Below are 18,866 nucleotides of genomic sequence, written 5' to 3' on the forward strand. Positions count from 1 at the left end.
TCTCCGTGGTACAGCAACTTCTGGAGGTAGAGGCATTACTGTTTGGCATGATATCCTGAATTACCAAAAATTCAGGTTATCACGCTCAACAAAACGCCACTTCAGATCACACTTTCCTAATCTAATGTATCAATCCATTACAAACTACGGTTTGCCAATTCAGGCATCATTGTGTCCTTTGCATCTCATTGATGAAATGTCTGACGACACATGGATGTCAGCACACTGAAGATAAGGAGCCTTGGGCCTCACTGCACCCTGGATGAAAAGCCTTGTGGGAACCTTCAGTGAACTGCCTTGGGTTCCATGATGGAAGAAATCAAGATTTATCCAGTACCCAGAAACGTATGTGCTGAGCTTACCTACAGTTATGCAAATTGTCCTCATTTGCCTAATACGTCATTCTGCAGCACATCACAGCATTTGTTCTTTTACTTGCCATGTCTTGTCAGAGTTCTGGCTCTTACGAATGTGCTCTTTGCTTCGTGTGTTTACATGCTGCCTGACTTGACAGAACCCAGAGTCTTCCCTAGGGTCAGTCTGGTGCAGCCATGAGGCATATAATAACCAAATAAATAAATAATGGCATGAATTCTGGCTGTCCAGAGGCATCCATCTGTCGCCTGTTGACGATGCCTGTAAAATCCAGTTGTATATCCCTGCTATAGCTTAGACCCTTTTTGCCCAGTAAACTGCAGCTCCGAACAAGTCTCTCATTGCCCTAATTATACTTGCAAGCTTTCAAACCCACAGTGAGTTAATTAGATTCCACAAGAGGCTTTGCCAGTTAACCTGAGCCACTGAAGTATGCTGCCTGCTGCAGAATTGTCTCCTCTCCATATGCTGGGAAACAGAAGCTGTTTTACCTGTATCCCAACTTAGGATAAATTATTTCACGAACCCAGCTCCTTTGGCCCATGTGCCAAAAGGAAGTGTCTACGTTCTGTAGCAACACCTGCACTCTTTGTGAGAGTAAGGAGTTCCTGAAGGAAGCTGAGCAAACAGCAGGCTGTTCTGTTACTTACTATTATTTAATTCCATTTCTATGCTGCCCCATAACCTGAAGGTTCTCTGGGTGGCTTACAATGCTCATTTCTCCCTATCTTGTCCCCAAGATCGCTGGTATTTAACAGGACAACTGCTGTTTTCAGAAGCACAAAGAGGTCTTGAGGTCCAGTTCTTTGAAATCTCTGTGCATCACAAATATGGGCTCGGTGCCTGTAGTCAGAGGATTTTCCTAGCTAAGCTCAATTTTTGGCAGGAGTGCCACTCTCTCTCCCTCTAGTATAAATAGGAGGAACTCCTGCCATTTTAAGGATGTGTAAATTGATTTTTTTAACTCCTTCACTCAAAATAGGTGAACCAATCAGCATTTCACTGCATTTATGATACTACTATTTAAATAAGGCTGCCTACGGTGATTAAGTAGATGTCAAAGAAGTCCACCCCACTGTCAAGCTGCTTTACCTTGACAAATAATCTTGTTATCTAGCAAAAAAAAATTTAAAAAATCAAAGAATAATATGGATAGAAAAGCTATGACTTTCCCTGCTCCTGATTCTGTGAACCATTCTGTTCACAGAACAGATACCTCTAGGGATACCTCTAAAAGCATACCTCTACAGTTGCTGCTGCTGCACTCGCCTTAGTGTTCTGCTTTGTAAGCTCCAAAAGCATGTGCTTGGCCAGTGTTGGAAAAAAAGTGCTGAACTACTTTAACCATTTTTGCTTGATCTAGTTGAGCAGGGCAGTCACTGTAGTCCAGGTCTTAACAGCATCTGTTTCCTGTTAGATCCCCACAACTAGATGACTGCCACTAATCAAGCTGACCATTTTATGAGGTTAGTACATGAAGACCCCAATCTAGGAAGGTTTAATTGTTTGTGCAATCCTAGATGCTGGGAGTTTTATCCCACGCAGTATTCCTTTTGCATATGCAACAAACATTTAGTGTGGCTATTAGTAAATGGAAATCTACCTCTCTGCCTTGCTGGAAGAGCAGAAGAGTGTTAGCTATGGAAAAGCTGCATTCAAGGCCCAGTTCAAACAAGAATTCGTTGGGCTAATATGAATAAACTGCTGTTTCACAACCTTAAATTAGGCAGAACATATGGGAACAGATAAGAGCTGAAGCCGCTCATCCAGTCTTCTGTTTTCCAGCTCCTCTAAATAAGCAGATTGCACCGTGTCTTTTTTTTAAAAATAAGAGCATCACGCTTCCTTTGTCTAGCAACAACTACACCAGTTTAGTTCTGGAGACCAGGGCTATCCCTTCTTTCTGTTGTTCCCAAGAGTTTCTTGCAGCTGTAACTCACCATTCAAGCTTCCTCTGTCCGGACGTCACTCAACTTCCTAGTAGGCCTCCCTTGTATGAATCTAATTAGCTCTGCTTGAGCCAATGTATGCTTTACCAGTACAGATCTCCATGCTCCAAAGCAAATGTGACAGCAGCAGCCAAACTGTTCTCCATGCAACTGCAAATATGACTGCTCAGTCATGTGTAAAGTGGGGTGGAGAGATCTAATTTTAATATCAGAAAGACCAGGGGGTGGGTGGGATTTAGGAGCTGAACACCCCTCTTCTTGACCTCCCTGTGGGCTATCTCATCACTCCAATACAGGAAGTAAGGCAGGCTGGGAGAGAAATTCCTGTTCCACTAGAACTCAGAGAAAGCCCAGCTTCTTCCTTGTAATCCAGTTCCCCTTGTAATACTAAGACTAAACCTGCAACCTTACTTTCCTGTTCTAACAGGCAGATGTGGAACTTCCCTCATGTGACCCCAGAGGTGACCAAACACATTTGCAATCCTGTAACAGCACAGACACCCATTTCATGTCCACTCTGCCTCATCAGAGGACGTATTCTCCCCACGAAGGAGGGGAGGCGTATATACTTCTTCATAAACAGAAAAACACACTATTAGCTACCTCCTTATAAATACATGCCCAAAAGGGATTTGGGCTTTTGAAAGAGGGTGAAGCAAGTTTATTCTAGACTTTAAAAGCTACCCTTCTGTCAATATTGGAAAGTGGAAATGGGCATCCTGTGACTAGGAATGATTCATCCTTGTCAGGAAAATTAAGCTTAGATATCTATGCTTTGCCCATCCAAGTATCCAGCTTACTACCAAACCTGCTTCTAGAATAGGAGTAGTCTACCCTCAAAGCACTCATGATCAAGGAAGGGCATACCTGTAAGAATGGAAGGCAGCATGCAATCTTCAGTGAGCCTTTGTAGTAAAATACTCAATTAACTGGATCAGGTTCAAGATCAGCTGCTGTTGCCATTTTTTGTTTGGTTCTCAGAAAGAACACCTTTCCCTGTGCTGATAGATTTTTCATCCTGGCCTTTCTTTGAGCTGCTCACTAGTCAAATAAAACCCCATGATGTGATGGATCTGCATCCCCTTTTCACTTCCAGTTCCTACCAATGGTTGCTGGGGGTGTTTGGCGCTCCCTACTGGATATGTCACAGCTACTTTGATCTGATCCTAACTGGATGTCTTTGATCAAGTGTTCAGAATAACAATATGCTAAAGTGTTTATGTAAGGCAAAAGAGTATAGGAGGACTGCTGTGAGGAGGTCATATGTATTGGAAACTGAGTATCTTCTGTTTTTAACAACTCAAGGTTTTGCAGCTGTTGGTGTCCATCCAAGAGCTGGAGCAAACAGAGTATATTTTCTTTCAGATTCTCTGAATCTAATATACATTCCATTCTCTCTCTCTCTCTCTCTCTCTCTCTCTCTCTCTCTCTCTCTCTCTCTCGTGTGTGTGTGTGTGTGTGTGTGTGTGCACGAGAGAGAGAGAGAGAGAGAGAGAGAGAGAGAGAGAGAGAGAGAGAGAGAACTGTTATGAAAGAGCTTTTTTATTATATTACATTGTTGGTATAAATCTTGTTTACCTAAGCGTACTGTATTCTGTCAATTTGGGAACTGTTTGCAGCTCTTCCTCTTCAATGCCTTCTTCTTAGTTCTCCCGCTTTTTGGTTAAGGCCAACCCAATGTCATTTTGGATTTCTGCTTTGGGGTTTGTTTTCCTGCTATAAGTGGCAACTGGTGTTTTAGTGGGAGTGCCTTGTGGTACAGAGCACTTTGAGTGCACGTATGCAGTTTTGGGAGGGAATGCATGCATGCATCCGATGGTGAAGAGCAAATATAGACATTAAAATTCCTTTTAAAAATGACCTCAGTTAGCAATAGGACTCTGGCCTGACTGTGATCAGCAGAGAGCTATAAGGCTACCAAATATCTTATTAACACAAATTCTTCACATTTTAAATTTTTTTAAACCAAGGAAAACAAGTGGAGATACAAAGTGGCAAAACAAGACAACACAAACGTGACTACTTACAGATAGCACAGCACAGCAATGTTGCTACAGATGCTTACTTTTAAAAGCTAAACACCTTACAAACTTAATTGTATGGGGCATATACTGCCTTACCACGCTTGATAGTTGAGGACTGAATTGGTAAATCTGCAGTTGGTACTTCTCTGCTTGCTCCGGGTGCTTCCCTGATACAGATCTGCTTATGCTTCCTGTTATTGGTCAGCCCAGTTTTTCCTGTGTCAACCAAGTGAACCCAGAGGCTAAATTCCAGGTGATGGGGCTGATATGTTTATATCTACAACATTTTCCCCTTTTTGAAGGGAAATATATGGAAAAATGGGTATCTTGAGTTTCCAAGAACTCAAGATCCCAAAGCTATGCTGAAAAGTTGAGTGCAATTTGTAAACATTTCTCAATGTGTCATGTACAATTCCTGCCATCTGACACCTTCACTGCTTGCCTCAGCTTTCTACTGAAGCTCTTCTTTCCTTGGAGAAGGGAAAGTTTTCTTGTTCAAAATAGCAGTATTAATGGTTTATCTGGCTACCTTGCAGCAAGATCCACCTGAAAGAGTGCAGTTACTGTTAGTCCAACCTACCTGAAACAAAGTGTTTGGTCCTTGCAGCCTGGCAGGACTCAAAGGAGCGACAGGACTAAGGCTGCTCCAGAAGTGAATGCTAGAAAGCAATGGGCTTGGGGTCAACAGCAATCCATTTGGGGTCTGCAAGACAAAAGACAGCCCATGTGGGTTCCTGCGTTCATCCATTCTTCAACTTAGTTGTATCTCAACACACATTACATGCAAAAGGAATGCATTTTTCCCTTTGTGTCCCTCCTTAGATTCTAGCTTTTTCAGTACTGTATCTTTAACACCTTGTGCTTATAAACTGCTTGCCTTTCTAACCTTAGGATTTTTCATACACTTTTTCAATGAGGACCTGGTTAAAGAAATACTTAAAATGCCATGTGCTAAGCCTTCTCATTAACTTGAGGTGGGTTCCAATTGAATCCCTTAGAAAAGGGTTGTGTGAGCAAAGCATGACCATGACAGAGAAATGCAGAGGTATTCGTCCACTCATAAAAGGGTTATTCCACACCTCTGGATGAGATCCAATGAAGCTGCTTTTCTTGTGCAACACAGACGAAACTACATGTTACTATGGGATCTTTTCAGCATTTTCAAAACATTATCACGAAATTCTATGTATGGTGAGCTGATTGGATGACACAACATGGCCATGAGCGATCAGCCATGGTGAGTTGCCATGTCATCCATACCTGACACAGTTTTAGTAGGATAGCTCATTTTCCTCAGTCAAGCCATCCTGAGGACCTTGCTTAGGGAACTTCATGCCCGTGGTGGCTTCCTGTGCTCTTCAAACCTGGCAAGCCCAGAGTCCAAGTCCCTGGTGAGCACGTCCAGGATTCGCAAGGCACTTGCCAGGCGTCAAGCCCCACGTGCCTCACAAGCAGTGCCATTCTTCATAGCTGCCACTGCCACTGGCATCAGCAAGTGAGGAATAAGGTTGGGCAGCAGGAATGGTGGCTGGGGAAGGTTGCTGGTTGCACAACTGGTGGCCCATGAGTGTTTGCAGTCTTCTCCTTGGCTTGGCTTACTTGCAGAAGCAGGCTGAGCCTGGGAGGAAGTCCACAGATTCTGGAGGGATAACCCTACTGTAAAATGTCATTACAACTAGTCCCTTAGTTAGAAACATCTCATTTAAGAACAACCCCTAATTATAAACAAGCAAACCCAGAAGTTCCACCTCATCCTCAAGCAGCAAGAGGGCACCTGCAGGTGACAAGTGCCAGGTGGCAAAAGAGGAGGGAGGAAGGGAGAAAAAGGAGGGAAAGAGAAGGAGGAGGGCCGAAAGCAGCAAGCAGTCAGCAAGAGGTGAAGTCAGCACTACAATGTGACTCCAGTGGTAACCTCACTCCAGCATCACAATCAAACCCTGACTCCCCAGCATGAGGTCCATCCCCTCTAACACCAGTCCCATCTCCATCATCATCCAGTTAATGTTAGGCTTAATGTTAGCTTAAAAATTGTTAACATTTAATAATCTTTTTACTATTTTTCTATCTTTCTCTCTAAACTGTTTTAACTGTTTTGTATGTATGTGTGTATACCTACACACATACATTCAGATTCTACCTCTCTCTCTCCTGTGCCTGTTGTTACTTTATTATTACTGTATTATCAGCATCATTATTAAAACACTGTATTGTATGTAAGATGTTTGAGTGTATCTGGAAATATTTCTTAAGTGTTTTATTTGCTTTTTATATATATGATCTCACATACAAATTCAACTTAAAGACAACCTCAGGAACAGAACTTATTCTTAACCCAGGGACCAGGTGTACATTTGTGCAATGGATCTGTGCTCAATTCCCCCCTTTTGTGAAGACTTTCCACTGTTGCTTGCTATTCCTCCTAATAAATAGAGCCTGAATCTATCCTCCTCATTAATGGAGTTATCTGTGCATGGGAACCCCTGACTCATCATCTGCCCCCCAGACTGGGAACAGAGAAGCCCAGAATCAGCATTTGCTCTAGGAAGAGTAATGGGCACAGTTGAGTCACCCTTTCCATTAGATCACAATGCATCCTGTAGAAAAGGTGAATATCAATCACATCCTCATTTTAATGCAGTCCAGTTCCCCTCACTCAAATACTGCAAGAATAAACTAGATGCATGAGGCATCTATAGCCACAACTGAGGTGGAGAGAGCCCAACACCATTGGAGTGTTCAGGCACATATCTGGCCTAAGACTGAATCTGGCATATTCATTGTTCTCTGGATAAGTCCAGAGGCCCAGGACTATCTGCAGTGCACCAGGGTCAACAACCTTTCCCCTTAAGTTTTCAGAGCGTGTGACAAGGGAACTATTTGCCACCATTAGCAGGTAGGCAGGCCTTACAAAGATCAAGGCAAGGCCAAGAAGCACAAGTTCCACACCAGCCATATCCTTGCAAATGCACTACAGCAGTTTCTCACCCCTCCCGCTCCCCTTCTCTGCAACAGCACCATTCTGTAGTAACTCAACTCTTAAACTCCCCAGCCTGCCCCCACCTCTGTTTCTGCCTAATCAACTGTCTTCCTTGCATAGCCTGCAACAGATCATTTGCTTGCACCAAACTGTGCCCTGGAGCCATTTGAACAACCACTTGCAACTCTGCTTGAGTTGGAGAAGGCAGAGCAATCACTTCAACAATGTCTGCAGTTCATGTTCTTCCATGCATACAAGCATGGAAGAGGAACAGCACCAGGGAAAAGGTGAAGGTGCTTAGTACTTTCTTTGGCTCTCCCACACTAACCTACCACATGTCCTTTGCTGTTCATTTCCTAACCCGTACTTTTTGTTGCAAACTAAAAAGCAAACTAGGAATAGTGTCACAGTGTGCTTCTAAGGAATTTTCAGCCCATTTGGAAAATTCTTCTGTGGTTAGTCTATGATTAGGTTAGGGTGGTAGGGATTCTTCAGCTTCTTTCTTTGAACCATGGATGTTAGTAATGCCCAAGAATTTAAAATATACAATTGCCTCCCTGCAAATCTGTGGTACAAAGGTGCATTGCCACCATGAGTGTTAGCAGGGGAATGTTGTTTCATGTTTTGGGGGTTTGAATATTGATCACTGCACACCCAGAAGTGTGTGCTTCTGTTCCTTCTGTCTTTATTTCTCCCCTGTTCTTACAGATTCCCTATCTCTTTGTCCATTTATTAATATACCCCTAGTTTGCCTATTTAATAGGCATTACCTACTCCTCTAGAGGTATCTGCAGCAGAACAGAAGAATTTGATGAATGAACCAAGATTTGCTGGAGAGCATGGTCTTCTGGCCAGCAGCAACAGGTGCCTTTTGCAGATCAGCATTCCAATCCCCTTCCCTGCATCCTCACTGCTTAATTATACAGCCTGGCTCTGTGGCCATTCCTTCTGCTCTGCTAAGGTGTCTATCAAAGGGTCCCACCAGTGGCAGCTGCTCTCCTTCCTCCACCGCGCTGCACTAACTGAGCTGGGCATTCCTCAACTGGATTCTAACCATGATTCTTCCTCAGCCCACTTCTCACAAAACCTGATGGTCAGCACTCCCCTCATGTACTTTGGAAATGGCTGGCAACTGAGTCATGGTAGAATAAGCTCCTATTTCTGCTGTATTGAAAAAATGCACTAAAAGCTCTTACTGATTGCTGTGATGCTCAGATGAGTTCTACCAGTGTGACTGCATAATACCTATAGCGGATCCCAAGGTGGCTCTTCAAATCAATGCAGACCAACATTAAAAAAAAGATGCAAACAGACAAAAGCAACAAAGGAGGATGGGAATTTCCCTGCAAAGGCCCTTGGAATTCCTGCCAGGAGCAGGTGGGAACGAGCCATTCCAAGCCTTGGAGAGGGCTTCTAGGGTATGGAATGGGCTTCCACAGGAGGTGGCTGAAGCCCCATCCGTAAGCGTGTTCAAGGATACGTTGGCCATGGACATGGCATGCATGTCATGGGCGGAGCCGGGCTGGAGCAGGGGTCAGACTGGATGGCCTGAAAGCCCCCTTCTGACTCGCGCTGTTTCTATGATATAGCCCAGATGAAGCTTCAGCTCAAGGGACCTTTGCATAACTGTCAGAAAATTTTGGGTGAGTTTAGAAGATCTGGTAAATTCCAAATTAACTATCACTTGAACAAGGACCAGGACAGAACTAGGGTTTCATGGATTGAGCAAAATCCATCTGTCTGTGTTTTGTGGATTATTGTCATCTGGCATCTATCATCCACTCATGAACAGAATCATGTTTTTCTCATTTTCCCAAACTTGTGTTTACATTGGGAAGCATGCACTTACATTGATGTGCCCTTGTGAAAATGCACAAATCTCCCCAAAATAATTATTCTCATGCTTTAAGCCAGTAAGGGAAATAGCTATGCAGGGAAATGTGCTTTTTCAGCATGTTGCTTGAGCAGCATCATTCAACTAAAATTGCATACAAAGTAAAAGAAAAAACAAATATGAAAAAGTAAAATGAAAAAGTGGTCCACAAAATCTGAACAAATCAAGAAAAATCCAGTCCACAGTGGAATCTGCAGGTTGGATGTGTGTGCGCACACACACATATCCAAATTCACTTGACTCCATTACAGATTCCTCCCACACCTCAACTGTGCACCTTAAAGAATGTGGATATGTGAGCTATAGTTCCTTTCTCGTTGCCATGGTTGTGCTGTACATGTGGCTGTGTGACCAGCACTTGCTATCATCCACTAATGCTACTCTAAGTTACTAAATTAAAGCAAGGAAATATTTTATAGGAAATAAACCCTCCTTTTATCATTTTAATATATCAGAAGTTAAGTCCTACTGAATTCAGTAGGCTTATTCCCTCATAAGAGTTGCATGGGGTTACAGCCTGACAGGAAAAACCTGTCTTGTGGCACTTCGAAGAGCACTAATTTTATGCCCAAAAGCTTATGATACAGTAAATGTATTAGTCCTTTAAGGTGCAACACCTTTCATTCACTACTCTCCTGAAAGTCATAGCACTGCAACAGAGCTATCCTACGAATGGTTAGGCAGATGTATGCTCAATTGCGTCCAGCAGATGCATGCTCAGGCTTCCACCCTAAGAGTGCAATCTTACACATGCCTTGTCAAAAGAAGTCTGATGGAGTTTGACTGGGCTTACTCTGAAGTAAATATGTGCAGGATTGCAGCCTTCAAGTACCCAACAAGGCTTGCACGAATTTTCTGTGCTTGCTGTTTGCTCTTTTCAATAGCATGAGTCACAAGTAAAGCTGCGATTTCTCCTGCAAGCAGCCCACAGCAACTGTCAGGTCATTTATTTTTAAAAGAACTGCAAACTCTCAGGCTTTTGTACCCAAAATAACCATGTTCCCTTTTTTAGCATCAGACGGAGTTGATCACTCTTCATTGGACTGCCACATGCCTTCTGGCATTATCAGAACTCAGCTCTCCCTAACTGGCAAAATCTCTGAAGCCCATTATTTGCTATGTAATCTGAGCACAGGGTATTCTTTAGGCAGGGGGTGGCAACCTGGGGTCATCCAAATATTTTGGCCTGTAACTCCCATCAACTCTAGCCAGCACAGGTAATGGTGAGAGATCTTGAGAACTGTAGGTCAAAACATCTGCAGGGCTCTAAGTTCCCCACCCTGCTTTAAGCCAATTAGAGATTTTAGTGTGCACTGGGTTTAGAACACCTATCTGATGATTATGTGTTTTAAGAGTCAGAGAGAGGAAACCATCAGATTATTTGGGGCTTTTATGTTCTTCATCAAGAGTCAGCTTGTTCAGTTTTACAAGGTATTTATACACGATATTGAACCTTCTCAATTTAAGTTTCACAGCAGAGCTTCTTCCCTACAGAGTTTTTATTCACATTATCATAGAACTGATGTGTGTTCTATGTTATAGACTTCTTAAAGGCTCGATTGTATCTCAATCTACCATGCTGTGAGAAAGTGGGCACTTAAATCCCTATTTTCTGCAACTTTTCTGCATAAAGGCTTCTATGACCTGAGCCACTTTCATCATTTTAGGACTGAGGTCTGGTTCTTAGATTAATTTTGACACGGCATAGAACCTGGAAGGATTTTATCTTTTGTGTGTGGGAACTGTCTGCATATACCCTTATATAGTGCACTCTTATCTATCCTTCTAGAAAAATATCCAGCTGCAAACTACAGAATTTGCTACTTTTGCTGATGAATTCATAGATAGTTCCTTTGAGCATGTAAGGATATAATTAACCAATGCATCTGCCACATCAAATTGATCCAGGAACTTCAGAATATCAGAAAGCAACATGAAGCTGATCTTGATTTTTCTTTATAATGTGCGCTGCTGAAGAGCTGAAGTTCTTAAAAATTAAACACTACAAGTATACAAGGTATTGGTTCCAGAAAACAGACACAATCCAGAACTGCTACCTCTAATGGGTACTCATTCATTTATTTCATGCTACCCTTTGGCGGCTACTCGAGGAGAGAGAACCCATGTCACCAAAAACCTACACATACACAAGCATCTCGGCACTGACAACTGGCAGAACTAGTCACTTCACAACCATGTTGTGATCAGCGAGTCTTAGGATAGGAAAAGGTTATTACACAAGCCATACAATGAGCACACCTGTTTCCAGTCCCCCACCTAACACTTATTTTGCTGGAGATACATGCCATTCTGTGCCTCTGCAACATGAAGATCTACACAACACAGAAAGAAGATTGTGATTGGCCTCCACCATCCTCTTCCCAGAAACAAAGTCCACAGTCACTGCCTTTCAGTCTAGAGCACCAGCCTAACTTTCAATGTAGCCTCATCTAGAATACCAGCCTCCTGCCATTTCCCTGCTGAAAGCGCTGCTGCAGGAGGGGCCTGGAACTCAGACCATGAGGCTCTTCGACCAAAGCTCATCTGACACTTGATGCAAAAGGGAGAGATGGTTGTGCACACATACATTCTACCCTGAAGGAGCCAGGGCTTTTCTTATTCAGAACGCCACACAACTAATCTGTGATTACAACACACACACACAGAGCTTGACCTAAACATGTCATTTCATATTTCATTTGAGAAATGCCATGGTGCAAGGAAAACACAAAATGTAATTAATCTGCTAACAGTCTATCTCACACTCTGACCGAGGTTAAGGTTGCCAGCTGACTGCAAGGTGGGGGCCTACTCTTATGCTTTTCACAAAAGCTTTTAGACAAGAATTACTAGGGGAAGCCTTCCATCATTCAGAGATCATTGTTACCTGCTAACAGCAGTAAATCAAACTGTTGTTAAAGACCCAGCAAGAGGATAATGCTAACTGTACTTGGACATACCACTTCAAAGGAATGCAACTACAATCTAGCCTATTTCTGTGTTATGTCCATATAGTCTAGCATCCCCATTCTAAATCCACTGACTGTATAATGTTTGATGTCCTGGCTCTAAATGACAAACCTGCTGATCATTTGGACTTCATGCAGGCTAGTGAGTTTACAAGGTTCACAAGATTTAAGCCAAATGCTGCTGGCTGTGCTCAAAGTACCCAACTGAGTAGCCGTTCCAAGAAACTCAACCTCAGATTGTGCAGAGACAGTGCTGGGTTTTAACTTGACCTCAAATTTCTCGGTTCCTGTTTAGAATTTGACATGGCATATGGAAAGATCCCTGAATCAGGCAGCCCCCTGCTGTCTGATCTGCCCCCGCAGATCAGGGGCCCTTTAATGAGGGGAGATTGCTCTGGAGCGTGCGTAGAGCTGCCACAGTGCCTGCCATTTCCATGGTTCCCTTCAACCCTAGAAGTGATGCCAGCATACAGTCCCCAACCTGGGCTGCAGTTCCATGGTCACATCCCCAGGAACCACCCTGTCCGTGAGAGGAAGGGGGCATGTCCACCTTCCCCTTTTATCTGGATCCAGCCAATGCCACCCCCCCTAAAAAGTTGTGACTGACCTGGCCTACCAATTTACACTGCTGCAAAAAAGGCAAAAAACCTGTGAGGCAAGCCAATCCATCTTGCCAGGTAAACTTTATTCCCAACTCTGTCAATTGCCAGCAGACTGACTCAAGCTTAGTTCAGGAGGAAATTTCAGTTCAAGTCTGTGGATTTCTTCAGCAGTGAACTTTGATTTTTAGATGACCTCTCAGTGTAATCTAAACAACTCAAGGCCATTTGATATAATGACAATGTAGAAGACTTTTGCAGAGAGTACCATGCAACAAAATTTTTATGGACCTGCAGTGCATCTGAAATAGAAATAAGCTTTAAAATCCTTCCTTAATAAAACAATGATTGCGATCTGCTTTACATGCTCTGAAAAGTTCACCCTTACTGAATGGGTGCTACATGTAGTACTAGAAAAATCAACCGAGCATCTCTCAGTATGAATGGCCAAGATTTGATCCAAGAACTCTTTGGATTTGTTGGTTAACCTTTTTGGTCACATTCTGAATATGATGATGCCAACTGTAATGGTTTAATGTGGATGGTTTGCTCAGGTGTATTTCCTTTAAGTCCCTCTGGGAACTGTAATTGGATTATTCCAGCTTTCTCCAACCAGTTGGCTGGGCTACAGTTCCCTTCAGTTGTGTTGGATTGCCATTCCTATCATTGTCCATGCTAGACAGAGATGATAAAAGTTTTCTTAAATTTGGGGAGGCCACAAGTTTGAGGAAGAATGGCTTATTCAATGGCAGGCTTGAACATACTGGTGGAGTATCAAAGGTAAAGATATATTCATGAGATGATACCTTTTAAGTGACGATGCCCCTCTTCGGAACAACCTCTCAAACATATTCCTCAGTCTCCTACTGCTATTTAGGCTATTATTCTCTAGGTCTTTCCATTTACTCTGTTCTGCTGCCTTTAAAGAATTTACTGACTGCTGTTCTGCTGATTTCCCAGCTGCTTATACATGTTTAATGTGTGACAACTGTGTTTTTAATTTTTACTGGTGAGTAACATGGTTGCCTGTGTGGTTGTACACAACTTGGAAGACTTGTAAAGGAAAAGTGCCTCAATAAAGATTTAAATGGTCCTCTTTTTCCTTCTGAGGCACCATAACGTGCATATAGCAGTCCACTGTCCCTGGAGCTCTTTCACGGTGCAATGCAAGCCACAAAGAGGAGCAGCGCACTTGGAAAAGGACTGGGGGCCCTATAGTTAAATCAGTCAAAGTGTCCGGGACTTACCTGGGCAGTGAAGAAAGCTGGAGTCAGAGATCCCGATGGGAGTGCAGGACTGTTGAGGGCAATAGAGCCGAGGTCAGTGCTCGAAAGAACCATTGGAGGTGGTGAGATCTCTAAGCCTTTGGGTTTCTTAGCCTTTGGGGGAAGAGAAGATGATTTTGTCTTGGATCCTGAAGAAAGGTTCAGTGGCTCAAGAGAATCAGAATCCTGACAACTGGACTCCAAAAAGATGCTTCTGTGTTCTGAGGGGAGGGGTGAATTAGGAGACAGAGATGGTGACCGGGAGGAAGGTGGTGATGCTGATGAGATGCTGGCTGCATTGGGCAACATTAATGAAGATATCTTTGCAGAGACAGATGATGCTAAAAAAGCAGAAGCGGCAGCTGCCTCAGATGTTGACGGCAATGACACAATTGGCCTCATGACTTGCTTATCTGCTTTGTTTGTCACAAATCTTATAACAGTCCGGACTTCTTCCAATGGTGTGGTTTCTTCCAGTTTCTCCTCCAGCTTCTCGGTTTTGATCTGCTTAAGAGTATCTGGCTGGTTTTGCAGTGAGTTGATGGTGAATGATGAATACAGCCCCGAATGAATATATTCGTTACGGCTGGTGCTTTTCAGGACTGACAGGCCATGCTTGTGTTGTTCTCTGCCATCAAGAGGTATCTTGCAGTCGCTGTCCTGCAGCAAAAGGCTCTCCCGGCTGATTTCCACAGTATGTGGATCCATCTTTAAAATCTCAGGGAATGACACAAACTTGTACACAAATTTCTGCCCAATCACCTTCTTGATGATGTTCTGCATAAAACACCAAACCAGGGGTGGAATATAGTTAGCTTCTTGACAAAAGAGATCAGTGCAGAGCATCTGGTCTATCATGTGTACGCTCCTGGATTCCATCCCTGTCATCTCTACGGAAAAGGACCAAGTGGGAAAGATCTCAATTTGAGGCACTGGAGATCTGCTCCCATTCAGTGTACCAGTTTTGGCCCATAAGGTTGAACATTTTGACATGGTCATCTTTCTACAATCCTGTAATATGTGCAGTATGATTGACTGGCAATGCCACCTAATAAAAAAAACTCAGGAGTTTTGTCTATTCTTCCTCTCTACTCTGCTCCTGGATCTTATTCACCATCCAAATTCCTTCCAGGCACATGGCTTCTAGCACTCTCCAATCACTGTTTTTCCATTATAAGTTACAAACAGAATTGCATCTGACCTTCTCTTGCATCTGTTTTCTCTACAAGTTTATCTGACTGTGTTCTACTCATCAGTGTTGTGACTAAGAAATTGTGGATGGGCACCATGTTATGACTCTTTATTATTTTTAAATTAGTACTAAAATTGTAACATGTTTTAAATGAATGAAAGCTATAAGTGTGATAACACTTTATAATGTAATGGTAATTTGGTGTTATACCACTGTAACACTATACACTGTTAGTCAAGTCATTGCCCTCTTTGCAACATGGTTAATGGCAATGAGTAGAAAGCAGAGAGGTTTTTTTGTAAACTTTTAAAAATATTATCAATATAACATCATGAACTTATACTGTTGTTATCCGTTTCAAAATTATAGTTGCAGAACACTGTGACATTAATTAAAAAATGAATTTAATCATCATCATCAACAGCAACTGGGTCATAAAATTGCACCTACCACACCAAGAAAAAAGAATGTGTACTGCAATCTATGGAATGTGCTCCCCAGAGAGGTCCACCTGGCGCCGTCGTTATTTGTTTTTCGGCACCAGGCGAAGACCTTTTTATTCAAATGTTATTTTAATTGTTAGTATTATTTATTCATTTTATTCTTTGGCCAGGGCGACTTAATTTATATTGTTAATTTATATTGTTAATTTATATTATTCTATCTTGAAGTTTATTTATGGTTGTGAGCCGCCCTGAGGCTTCAGCGAATGGGGCGGCACAGAAGTCTCCTAAATAAATAAATAAATACATACATACATACATACATACATACATACTGAACTGTGATAGATTCACCTTCCCTGTCCTGACTATGTCAAAACCACACCCTTTTAAGAAAAAGGAAGAGTAGCTCTAAAAGCAGCTAAAGCTGCAAAGATTGTGCTATTCCATTCTTGTGGAAAAGGCCGGGCTTTCCTAGTGTATGAGAAAAAACAAGACTAAAGGGAAAATACAGGATGGCAATGACTGGATGAAATTATTGCATGAATGCTTTTTTAAGAAGTGAGTGAATAAAGTGTGGCTGTTCTAAATAGCTAGTGTGGAAGCTCCCTCAAACCTCTCCCTGATGATTAAAAGAAGCAGGACTAAACAAATCAACAAACCATGGGAGTACAACAGTTTCATAAAATCATTACTGCCATTTGACTGAAATAAACATATTAACTAATTATTGAAAGTGTGCAAATAAAATTAGGTTTGTGTTCTGTTTTTGGTTTGTCTGCAGCTGAAATGGAAACACAAATTCTGAGGGAAAATTAAAAAGGCCTCTTACAAATGAACTTTCACACTAATGAGTGAAACAATTTTGTTATACAGCCAGTTCACACTGCTATGAACATCTTATATACAATGCTCAAGAGTACTGATAGTATGTCAGAAGTGATGCTGCATTTACTGAACAGCACAGCACAAGCTTAGAATCTGAAAAAAGTACTTTTGCATGTTATTGTACACCATCATATATCTTCAGCTATTTGGTTCAATAATGCAATCAGGGGCCCTGTAAAGCTAACTCCTTCCCCAGCTCTGTGGCAAGGCCATTGAACAGCACAGCCTCTGACTTCTCCTGCTTTTTACTTGTCCTTCTCCTTTTGATCAACTGAAAGAAGCTGGTGAAAATTTGAGAATATGCACTCAAACTCATAGGAGAAACTAAATTTGTGAAGCTAAAATTTGAGAAAGTTGAGAAATTTGTTTTAATTTGTACATTTCTTTCAATGACAGGACTTTTCAGGGAATATCCAAAGGCCGTCTCAGTGTGTCTATATATGCCTAGACTGTGGTATAAAAGTGATTATTGAAATATTACTAAAATAATTCAAACATACCTTGTCATAGTAGTATCTCAGAGCCCTGCTCAGCTTGTCGTAATTCATATTAGTTTTGTTTTTTCTGAGTCCCCACAGCTTAGCCACTTCTTCTGCCTTAAGTAGCTTGAATTCACCATCGTTGGATGTCCAGCAAATCAGGTGCTCGTGCTTCTGGTCAAGAAGCAGCTGCAACAGGAACTGCCACAACGTGATTGCACTCTCCATGCCTGGAGTGGGCCAAAAAAAGGAAGGACATAACGTGAACATGGTGTAGACTGAGCTCCAACCACAACATTTATGTAGGATGGTATCTCACACTCATGCCTCATTCTCTCTTACACACAGAGCACAAAGAACATGCATTACGCATAACCAAGCAAAGTCTACAGTAAAGATTCTCATTTTTTCTCTTAATCCTGATAGCTCAATATCGCAAGAATCTCCAGTTCTGGAAACAAAGAGATTACTAGCATATAGATTATTGACTGGGTTCACACAGCACAGCAAGCCATGTAGCCAGCCATGGTAGGTGGGCATTTCATCCACACCTGGAGTGTTTTCTGTGGGTGGTTTATTTTATGGTAGCAAACCACATAGAGAATCCATGGCTTGTTATAAGATCATTCTTGCCCATGATGAATTAATCTTGTCGTATCATCTGAACCGAGGAGTCTGATTTTATTGTGGGGTGCTGCAACTGGTTACAGAGCCACTCAGCAATAGCAGCAATAAATAAATAAATAAATTCGAATCGATCAAATCAAATTCCATGCAGCTTGATTTTCATGCTTAATGCTGAAATGGCTCCCAGAAAATCATCACTTGTTCTCTGGCTTTTTGATGCCTTAAAAATGTGCAACTGAGGTCATATTTTGATGATTATGATGATGTCAGTCTTTTGCCAGTTACAAACTGTTCACAATGAGTACTGATAATACATTTTGTCTATTGGCTTATTTGGGCACAATTGTGAAGGGCTGGGTGAGAAATAACAGCAAGAGAAAGGAGGGACCTGATCGAAAGTATAGTAAGGATAGGGAGTGAAAGGAATAAGTGCACTAAAAGGTGGGGCAACATTATCTTCTTCTTGGCAATGTCTTGGTTTTAAGTACTGAACTGTAACTTCTCAGTGTCCCCCAACTCTCCAACGATTCCAAAAAGGGGTGATATTAACTCCCCAATTTTTACAACTCCTTCTAAAAGCAGTTACTACAGGTGTACATATTTCCCCCTCCATTAAATTTGCATATATTTCTGTGTTGTTTGTGGGGTTTTCCCCCACAACCACAGCACCTGCAGCACTAACTGGACTAAAACAACTACAAGAAGAAAAGGGGTGTTAAAATCTCCTTTATCTAGAGTAGTTGGAGACCCAGGAAAGCACTGAAAAGGGGAAAGCAAGACTACACATATCAGAATGCACTTGTGCAATTCTGACAAAAAAATAAAAGATTGAACCCAGTTGTATAGTTCTCTGGGACCTAACAAAAACAGACCCAAATTGTGCTTTTTTGAGACTCCAGCGGAGAAATGGAGGCAAGCAAAAAGGGGTAGCAACTGGAGTGGAGAAGGGGAGAGGGCGAGTTCTTCTGGGAAGGACACAGGACGCATGCTGTATTAGGATGGAGAGCTGAGGGGAAAGGAGGGAGGGAACAGCTATATCACGGACGATTTAGGGAGCAACCCAACCTACTGTGGCTTATTTACAGGTGGTTTAGTATGCTGTAAAAACACACCCACTGAGTTAGAAAGGGCCATAGTCTGAGAAACAGACCATTTCCCTAAATATGAAACAGGAAAGGTTCCCCT

General features: G+C 42.2%; 1 protein-coding gene across 1 annotated transcript in view; it reads right to left on the reverse strand.

Moving 5' to 3' along the window:
• Nucleotides 1-18,866, reverse strand: part of ELK3 (ETS transcription factor ELK3) — a 46,426-nt gene that overhangs the window by 4,261 nt on the left and 23,299 nt on the right. The window contains exons 2-4 of the mRNA XM_044455700.1: nucleotides 17,076-17,284; nucleotides 14,035-14,829; nucleotides 4,929-5,051 (exon numbers count right to left, since the gene is read on the reverse strand). Coding sequence (XP_044311635.1) covers nucleotides 4,929-5,051; nucleotides 14,035-14,829; nucleotides 17,076-17,282 — 1,125 coding nt within the window. The 5' untranslated portion in view covers nucleotides 17,283-17,284. The remainder of the gene's footprint in view (nucleotides 1-4,928; nucleotides 5,052-14,034; nucleotides 14,830-17,075; nucleotides 17,285-18,866) is intronic.

This window comes from Varanus komodoensis, unplaced genomic scaffold (assembly GCF_004798865.1).
Source record: "Varanus komodoensis strain SLA01 unplaced genomic scaffold, ASM479886v1 scaffold8, whole genome shotgun sequence".
In the NCBI taxonomy this organism is placed as follows: Eukaryota; Metazoa; Chordata; class Lepidosauria; order Squamata; family Varanidae; genus Varanus; species Varanus komodoensis.